This window comes from Fulmarus glacialis, unplaced genomic scaffold (assembly GCF_000690835.1).
Source record: "Fulmarus glacialis isolate BGI_N327 unplaced genomic scaffold, ASM69083v1 scaffold7191, whole genome shotgun sequence".
NCBI classification, from domain to species: domain Eukaryota; kingdom Metazoa; phylum Chordata; class Aves; order Procellariiformes; family Procellariidae; genus Fulmarus; species Fulmarus glacialis.
This window is the reverse complement of record NW_009193323.1, coordinates 7,513-17,095: the sequence shown is the minus strand read 5'-3', so window position 1 is coordinate 17,095 and position 9,583 is coordinate 7,513. Positions and strand designations below refer to the sequence as shown.

General features: G+C 47.4%; 1 protein-coding gene across 1 annotated transcript in view; it reads left to right on the top strand.

Annotated features, from left to right (window-relative positions):
• The first annotated feature begins 855 nt into the window (after positions 1–855).
• The window catches only part of LOC104083778 (ubiquitin carboxyl-terminal hydrolase CYLD-like), a 10,850-nt gene continuing 2,122 nt past the window's right edge, over positions 856–9,583 (top strand). The window contains exons 1-10 of the mRNA XM_009587396.1: positions 856–1,317; positions 1,397–1,678; positions 1,894–1,963; positions 2,798–3,018; positions 3,463–3,616; positions 5,000–5,138; positions 5,759–5,869; positions 7,183–7,274; positions 8,327–8,393; positions 9,486–9,583. The exon at positions 9,486–9,583 is cut by the window's right edge and continues 59 nt beyond it. Coding sequence (XP_009585691.1) covers positions 856–1,317; positions 1,397–1,678; positions 1,894–1,963; positions 2,798–3,018; positions 3,463–3,616; positions 5,000–5,138; positions 5,759–5,869; positions 7,183–7,274; positions 8,327–8,393; positions 9,486–9,583 — 1,696 coding nt within the window. The remainder of the gene's footprint in view (positions 1,318–1,396; positions 1,679–1,893; positions 1,964–2,797; positions 3,019–3,462; positions 3,617–4,999; positions 5,139–5,758; positions 5,870–7,182; positions 7,275–8,326; positions 8,394–9,485) is intronic.

Here is a 9,583-nt window from a genome sequence, read left to right as displayed (position 1 = left end):
TATTGGCCAGGTTGGGCCAACCAGTCCTGTCCACCTGCAGGAAGAAGTTTCTATATTCACCCCTTTTTTTATGTTGTAACAAAAATCTGGGTCCTGGCTGTGTGTGGTATCGTCAAAAATGAGATGCAGAGGGGTAAATTGCATGAAAATTTAACTAGAATTTAACTAGAATTTAACTGCTACTGCAAAGAAGTGCTTCTGATTCCACATACCTTAATTTTTTTTTAATATATTTGTTTTGAAAGATGGTGATCTTTAGTGCCTGAGCATAGTAAAGTGGTAGGTGCTGTGCTTTGCATATGTTTTGAATTTAATGTTCTTTAACACAACGTCAAAGAGCTGTAGTCGCAGACTAGAACTCCCTTTTTAGAGAATTTTTAAAAGGCAGAATTTAGCCTTTGCCCCGCTCCTGCAAGTAAGTATGAAAAGAAAGCAGGAGGTGGAATCTAACGAGGCCGTTCTGGCTGTACAGTGTTGTAGAGAACAGGACAGACGAGATGCTGCTCTGTGCAACTTCTTACTGGGAGGGTTTAGTAGAGAAGACGGAGCCAGACTCGTCCCATGGATTCACAGTGAGAGGACAGGAGGCAACAGGGACAAGCAGGAACGTGGGAAACCTTGGTTAGATGGAATTTTTTCTTTTCCACCATGAGGGTGATCAAACACTGGAACAAGGGACCCAGGGAGGCTGTGGGATCTCTGTCGTTGGAGATACTCAAAACTCAACTGGGTGAGCGTGCTTTGAGCGTGGGGTTGGGCTCGAGACTTCTTCCAACCCGAATTCTTCTGAGCTCCTTTGCTATCATGCATGTATCTTCACTGGTGTGACTCTCTCCTTTCTCACAACCCAGGGGAATGACGATGACCAGCATCCTGCCTTCAGCAGGGGATGGAAACTGCTATTACATCCTGACAGAAGACTGTGCCTATGGCAGTAAGTACTTCCAAGCCGGGAACATGTGCTTCTGCAGCGAGAGGAGTTACCTGCGCAACTTCTCCGATGACAGGCCCCCGGCTTGCTTCTTGAAAGTCATCATGCTGGATGACAGCTCCACCGTCACAATAAACGTAGAAATCCTCCAGCCTGTACGCGAGGAGTCGGCCGTTTTCCTCCTGGCCATCAGCAGCCACAACGAACGTTTGAACTATTTCTTGGAAAGGCTGAGCCTTGAAGCAGCTCTGCGGGCCGTGCCAGGCCAAAAAGTGATGGTGGAGGTCGACCGGCAACATTTCCCTGGTATCATCCGCTACATCGGGAGCATTTACAAAAACACTTCGGCTGTGCTGTCGCCGTTCTTCTTTGGGGTGGAGTTACAGGTAAAGTGGCCAAGAAAGTAAGTTGCTTATTTTCCCTTTATGTTTGTATATGTAACCTGCCTTTCTGGTGTGTTTTCAGGGCGAGGGTGAAAACAGAGGGCGCAGCGATGGATCTTATCACGGCACCGAGTATTTCAAGTGTAAGCGGAACTGCGGGATCTTCCTGCCGTTTAGCAGAGTCCAGTTTATTCCCGTGCCAGATGACGACTATGTGAAACAGAAGCCAAAACCGGACACAGAGGAGGGGGTTCCTGTGAAAGTGGGAGATGCAGTTAGCTTCTACGTGGATGAGGTCCTCACAAAAGGAATAGCGATGGCAGTTTACAGGGAGGGAACCCAATGGTTCGTTAAAGTTTGTCCGGTAAGAACAGTCTTGCTGCCTTTTCTTGGTTTTGGGGGATTTTTTTAAAAACTATATTATGGTGGGACATTAAAGAGAATTAGAAGGAATGTCCAAAAGAGACATGAGGTTACGTGCAAACTTTTCAGGCCTGTTTGAAAAATTGGTTTGTATTCCGGGAATGTCCTATGTCTGATAAAGCATTTAGCTGATAGATTTTTTTTCTCTCCTTTCAGGAAGAAGAAGGAACAACTGACATTTTCAGAGAAATCCCCTTGGACTCTGTTGTGAAGGAAAGCTTGCAAAGTAGGTTATCATCAGATGTATCTGCCCTGTGTGGGGATTTAGCATTTATTTCTTCTCTGCAGGGTGCTGATGAGCTGAAAGTCCAACAAAAGCTTCAGCTAGTCCCAACTAAGTCGTTCAGGAGGCAGAGAAGGTCCATAGAAAAGTCTCAAGTTCTGGTTCTCTGCATTAGGCAACTAAAACTGAGCCTCCTCATTTATTAGGAAGAAGAAGAGAGGGTCTGATTGCGGTGCAGAAGTATTTCCTAGGGAGAAGGCACCACTGGTTAAAAAGTCTTTAATTTAGCTGTAGAAGGTGGAGCAGGAGCCTTATCCTGATGCTGGACGAACTCAGAAAGACACAGATGCCAGCAGTGATGGTGTGAGTCATTGGATAAGACAAGACATTAGTGGAATCCCTCTGTTGCCATCAGAAGACACCGCGCAGCTGTCAGGGCCAGCCCAAGGGGAGGCATCATTAGACTCTTCACTGAGTTGATTCATCTCACTGAAGGCAGAAAAATAATTTGGAAATAACCCCCCTGCTGCCTTTTCAGTAGTCTGAAACAGCTCTGTGAAGAGCTGGATTAGCTCCAGGGCCAGTGAGAGGCTGGAGCTTGCAGCCTTGAGCGGCGAAACAAGGAGCAGGATCGTCCCCTCTCAGCCTGTTAGACCAGCTTGGCTGTATCACTGAAATACATCATGAGAACTACACCTTGTGTCTCTGGTGCTCAGCTTCATGCTTGTCTGCGTGGTCTATAATTTCAAAATAGACCTGGTATTAGGTGAGATCCAGAGGTGTCTGTCATTAGGTGTTGACTTCCTACCTCACCTGACATTTTGTATTGCCCACTAGGTTTATTTTCACCGTTTGAGTCCGACATGGGCTTGGGACACCCTAAGCAAATGAAACGAGAGATAAGCGAGAGCGGTGAAGAGTGTGAAAGTGTGAATTCATGCCTGGAGGTGAACTCCATGGTCCAGATCACCTTGGACAAGGGAAATCAGGTTTCCGGAATCATCCGCTGGTTGGGCTACCTGCCCCAAATTAAGCACAAAATGGCAGGAGTTGAACTGGTAAGGAGCAAAATATTTCCTGCTGTGAGATTGTATATCAGAGCAGGCAGGTCTGGGTTGCTCTTCTCTTCTCTTTGAAGACCTTCAGCTTGTGGATGCATATCTCACAGCTCGACCTGGGCCTCTGACGTGTCAAAGTGTGAACTGTGAGGGCAAGCACACAATTGTGCCGTCCCTTAGACTGGGGAGGAGAGCCTGCAGCATGATTACGAGGGTTGGTTTGCTCTTTTCAAGAGCAACGTTACTGGAATGTGGGATGGAATAATCATGAATCCTACAAATGGCATCAATAAGTTCAAAACATTACCAGAATAAATGAAAACAGTCAACAAAATGGGACCAAACCTGTACACAGCTCTTAAGATATTAAATGGCCGTATGGGGGATTGCACCTAATTCGTGGAAAGCCCGCTCTCATGTTATTCCTCAATGCTCTTTTCCCAGGATGAAGATAAGGGGGTGACTGCTGGTGAATGGCTGGGCAAATACTACTTCCACTGCGCTCCAAAGCGCGGCCTCTTCGTGAAGCTGCAGTCCTGCCAGCCCGACATTCGCTTCCAGTGTTCGCGCAACAGCGACCTGAGCCTCGTGGATTATAGTAAGTTCTCTGGGGAGAAGGGAGACAGTGCCGTGCTGAGACAAGGCACGCTACGGAGAAACCTCATGTGCAGTGTCTTAATCGGTGGTTTAATATTCTTTGCTTTCTTTGAGTGTTCCAAAAGATGTCAATTTTAAGGATGCTGAGGTTGCCATGGTGGTATTTATAGGGAATGCCCCACAAGTGTGAGAGATGGTAAGTAATTTAATACAGGGATAACGTAGACTAGGGCATTGAATATAGGGCAACATATTGTGAGAAGCTCTAAAAATGAGGCCTCGGTGGCATGGATGTTTTGGAGAAGGGGAAGCTGGCAGGAAATGTTGGAGCGTGACAGAGGATAGGAGTCCAGAGCAACAGTCTTTGCAAGGCATTGTGAATGCTGTGAGCAATGCAGAGCTCTTCTGCCTGTGGTTTTCAGGGCAGAAGAAATGGTCCTGAGATTTGAATGTGGACAAGTTTTTTAGTTATAGGGCCTGGCCAAGCTACCGTATCTTAAATATTATGCAAACACAGACCAAGCACATGGCTCTGGAGAATTGGAGGGGTAACTCGGGCCCATGGCCAGGATGTCAGGTGATAACGGTGTTGTACCTGGGGGCTGAGAAAGAAGAGGGAACTTGGAAAGGGAGAGAGGATTAAATCAATTTTAACGTAGAGCTTGATGTGACGATAAGATATTCACAAGAAGATGCGGGGAAGAACAGGTCAGTATTTTCATTTGAACAGGAAGAAATTCCTCCAGAGCAGAGAAGACAGTGTGAACTAGGCATTTAGAAATTGTAAATGAGATCACTGTAAACGAGAAGACACGATTCCTGTAGGGACTGCCCAAAAACTGAGCGTAGGGACAAGGAAGAATGTCTTAAGGATATGCTAAAGAGAGGGGATTGAATTACAAGGGGAGAACGCTGAAGAAACCAGAAAAGACCAGATTGAGAAAGCCACCTTTGAAGCTTAAGGAGACGACTGGCCAGCGGGATGAGGCTATTAAAGCACAGTTGCCCATTTGTTCCCTTGCTACTGGCGTCGCAGGTCTGTCAACAGAGAGATCCCAAGCTTGCACATAACACAGCATCAGCTCTTTTGTAGCTCTTTTTTTCTTCATTGTACTTGGCATAAGGATGGCAGAGGCAGTATGGATTGCTAGGGCATGTCTCTGGTGAAGAAGAAATGGGTTTGGTTTTGTCTCCATTTCCAGTAGATGAATTACTCAAGAGACGAGTCTTCATCCCAGCATGGTTGAGTCCCAGCAGGAGCAGCGCAGGAGAGTGTGGTGCTGACTTCTGAGCAGAGCAGACCTCTGGGGCATCGGGGAAGGGCAGAGCTGACCCAGACGAGGTGGGAAGCTAAAGGGAGTTGCTTCTGTTCTTTCCTTTGCAGGAGGGCAGGAAGTTCTTCCACAGGCTCCCGACAGTTTTCCTCCCCTCAGGAACGAGGCAGCGGTGCGTGTCCTGCGAGGGCGGATGAAGGGGATCCAAGGCCACTGTAATTCCTGCTATATGGACGCAGCTCTCTTCAGGTAAAGACGTGGTTGGGTGTTGCCGTTTTATAAAATTGGGCAGAGCTGCAGCACTTCCCTGGACTTCCAAGGTGGCTGGAAATTTACCCGGTATAGAGCAGAATATAACTGTGCGGAGACGCAGCCTCAATGCTTGCTGCTTTTTGATCTCCTTCCTAATCTGGTACGTTCTCAGGCCCTGAAGTACCCCCTCGTGAGTACCTAAGGTACCCGTGTGTCTGTCATGCAGGGCAGTGACAGATCGTAGCTCTCTGGACTTGGACCATGCTGACTCTGTCACTGGAGGTAATGGCTGGAAACATTTCAAAGAAACCGCCCAGGAGGTCCCAGCTTCATTGTGCACTGTTTGGAGAGGAAAAGACTCAGTGGTGCCCCCCCATGAGCGGTTTTGGCTGCAAAGTATGAGATTTCATTCTCTCTGAGCTGTTTCCTTGCTTACTACCAGTGTTCATTAAACCAGATGAAGTTTATCTCATTGCGGAGATGTGCTGTCACTCACCTTTCTGTAACTGCATGCATGGACTGATGAAAATAAAAGCCACCAACTCGCCAGGCACATCAGTTTGGTTCCAACTATTGCTGCAAACCCATCAGGCTTACACAGCACACTTTTTTCACAGCCTCTTCTCCTGTACGTCTGTGCTGGACTCCATGCTCTTCAAGCCCTTCCTACTGTGTGACAGGAACGTCCAGAGCATTCTGCGGGACGAAATTGTTAATCCCCTCCGAAAGTGAGTATAGTATGTGGGAATCCTGGAAGTCGTCCATTTGCCTTCTCTGCTGCCCTGCCAGATGGTACCTGTCACTGAGGGTAAGGGTTACCTGGAGGGTTTCTCCTGCCAGCCACATCCAAAAGTCTTCATATGAGGTTTCTCTTCCAGTTGTTCCCTTCCCCAGGTTGCAAGGCTGTCATGACTCCTTCTGCATGTGCATGAGTCTCTCCTGCTCAGAAGGAAGCCTTGTGAGCTGTAGTTCTCAGTGAAAGGATGAAAGAGGAATTCCTGGGGTTGAGATCACCTCCATGGAGGATCCTGGAGCTGATGAAGCAATAGCATTGCTTTCATCAGCAATTAGTCCCAAAGGCAGTATGCAATGCCAGGCTGGATGAGGGTAGACCGTGGCATAAGAGCTAAATTCTCTGGAATTTGTATCAAAGATACAAGGTTATTTCTTCATCCTCCCTAGAGAGGTGTGGAAGAGAGGCATGGAGAGCTGATTGAACATAAGACATCAGCATCTTCCTTGAGGACCAGCATCCTGGCACTGTCTGCAGAAATACAACCCTGGGGCGTTCTGTGATGCTGAGATTTGATTGAGAGCAGCCCTGCAGAGAAGGATTTGGGGATGAAAAATTGGCCATGAGCTGGCAATGTGCACTGGCAGCCCAGAAAGCCAAGCATCTCCTGGGCCACATCCAAAGCAGCGCGGCCAGCAGGTCGAGGGAGGGGATTCTCCCCCTCTACTCCGCTCTGGTGAGACCCCCCTGCAGCACTGCATCCAGCTCTGGGGTCCCCAGCACCAGACAGACATGGACCTGTTGGAGCGGGTCCAGAGGAGGCCACAAAAATGGTCGGAGGGCTGGAACATCTCTGCTATGAGGAAAGGCTGAGAGAATTGGGGTGGTTCAGCCTGGAGAAGAGTCTACGGAGACCTTCTTGTGGCCTTTCAATATAGAAAGGGGGCTTATAAGGAAGATGGAGAGAGACTTTTTACCATGGCCTGTAGTGGCAGGACAAGGGTCAGCGGTTTTAAACTGAAGGAGGGTAGCTTTAGATTGGACATAAGGAAGAAATGTTTTACGATGAGGGTGGTGAGACACTGGCACAGGTTGCCCAGAGAGGGGGGGGATGCCCCATCCCTGGAAACATTCAAGGTCAGGTTGGACGGGGCTCTGAGCAACCTGATCTGGTGAAAGATGTCCGTGCTTATGGCAGGGAGGTTGGACTAGATGATCTTTAGAACTCCCTTATAACCCAAACCATTCAATGATTCTGTGATTTTAAATACACTGGAGAGATTGTCTGCAGCTGCTTCTTGTTTCTAGGACTGGCTTCGTCAGGGCTAGCAGTGTGATGCACCTTAGGGAGCAGCTAACTGAAAAGGGCCAGTGTTCAAGCTTTACCAACGCTGAGAAAGGTAATGTGCTCTCTGCGGCCTTCCCTGGGCTGCTTCGCTGTGCGCTGCCTCATCCAGGCACCAGGCTGACAACTTAATTGTATGCTTCTCCCAGGCACGTGCATTAGTATGCCTGCTTGTGCTGTTCGTTTATGTAAAAATGCACATGTAAAATACTTTCAGCTTTTAAAACTCTACAGGCTTTTCAACTGAAATTTGTCTTGAACTCTGATGGAAAGATAGGAATTGCTGGGTCTCTACCTGGTGGTAGCTGTTGCCTGGAGGGGAGAGGAAGATCTGTGTGAACAGAATTTAAACTTTGAGTTATACCCTGATAAGTCCATCCGTGATGTCCCTGTGAGAATCGAGCTTGATTTATCATTGGTATCAAGATCAACTTGTCTTCGAGTTCTGATAAGTTATTTGAGGTTCCTCAAAGACTGTAGTCTGGTTAAAATAAGACAGAAAACACCTACAGCTGAAACCCACCAATCTCTAGTTGCGATCATCACGTTCCCATCCATGCACAGCAAGGCCCCATGTAGTTTACAACAAGGAAATGGATTACACCAATGCCACACATCACTGCAACAATCTCTAAGTACCTAGATACTAAACAAGTGGCATTGATTCTTCCAGAAACAGCAAGTATCTTGTCAGTGAACAGCGCTTGTGTTCTGTACTATTGCATATTTATTTTAGCCAGGGATAGTTTAACTGTTCCATTTCTTGAATTTCCATAGCTGTCCCAGATTTCACTTCGAGTTTATACTTCTGGTGTTAGCAGTAACTGTCCATTAAGGTCTCTGAGATAGTGTTGCTGTGATGGCCTGGCTCGTAAGAGTGCAGTATCTGAGGGCTGGCTTGCTTTTTTTAATGCTCACCCTAGGATTTATGCATTAACCAAGTGCTTTCAGCTTTCAGCCCAGTTGTCCCCTTACCTAGAGTAAGAGAGGAGATTTCAGGTTCGCGAAATGCTGGCTTGTTTATCTGGCAGCTTTGCCTTCTGGATGTGGTGAGGCAAGGCAGTGTTCCTGGTGTGGTGTGACCCATGCTTTTCTCTGACCTTCCAGATCCTGAGGAGTTCCTCAATCTCATCATGCATCAGATCCTGGGAATAGAGCCACTCTTGAAACTGCAGTAAGTTTCCATATCTAAGCAATACAATTTACCCAGGCCAGGCTCGTTAGTTATCCAGGTCACAATCACTGGGTGTTGCTTGCACCTTTTCATGGAGGCTTTGGAGGCACAGTTCAGTGAGTTGTGTGCAGCTTGTCTGTGCTGTCCGTGTGATCTTCCTTGTTGTGATCTTGTCCCAGGTGATGCATCCAGGAAAAGACACTTCTAAACTCTCCCTGGAGGTGCCACCTTCAGAAAATGATGATTAAAACCTTGTCTTATCCTTAGGGAGAGCAAACAGTGGTTTGAAAAACATAGTGTCCAACTTCAGTGCAGAGCCAGCAGTATTTGACAGCCTTTGGATGCGTTTGGGATGTGGCCAGACTGTCAAGCTGGCTCAGGTCCTGCAGCCTCTCAAACAGGCAGTCCATGGATGCAGTCCCAGTTTTTCAGGACTCTACAAAGAGGATTAGAGGCTGAAGGAAGCCAAAAATAACTGTGCTGTTGAGGAGCATAGAAGGGGATTGTTCGGTTTCTGTGCTCCTTTGTTGAGACGTCAGTCAAGCCGTAGATCGTGAAGTACTCGGAAAGGCTGAGCACAAAGGAGACTCTGTACTGCAGCTCCCCTGAAGAGGGTCATCTGAAGGAAATCCTTTCTCTGCTAGCTCAGGGATGTAGGGGTTGTGGGAGATCTTCTGCACACAACTCACCTTCTGAATGCACTGAGTTTTGCTCTCTGGCTTTTGTATGTACAGTTATAAATAGGTCTTTCATCTGAGAAGGAGTTTGCTGATTGTGCCATAGTGCAGTTGATTTTAAAAAATACTGAAATATCTTTTAATATTTACATTGATGAGGGGAAACTGGGTTTTACTCATAGGAGCAGGATGTGATGCTATGGCTGGATAATGAGACTGAAGATGGTACTTGTATCCTCCTCTCATGACATGTATTTGTATTTCTGGGTGGAAAAAGTGCTTCGCGTCAGTGTTGCACCAAGCAGCCCTTGGTGCCTTGGGCCCAGAAGCTCTCGCAGGACAAAACCCGTATGTCCTCCGGGAGCTCAGATGTTTGTGGCACCACGTAAACAAGCCCCGTGACCACTCCTTGCAGGTCAGGAGGCCAGAAGGAGCAGGACTGTTACTGTTACCAGATATTTATGGACAAACAGGAGGATCTGGTGGTTCCTGACGTGCAGCAGTTAGTGGAAC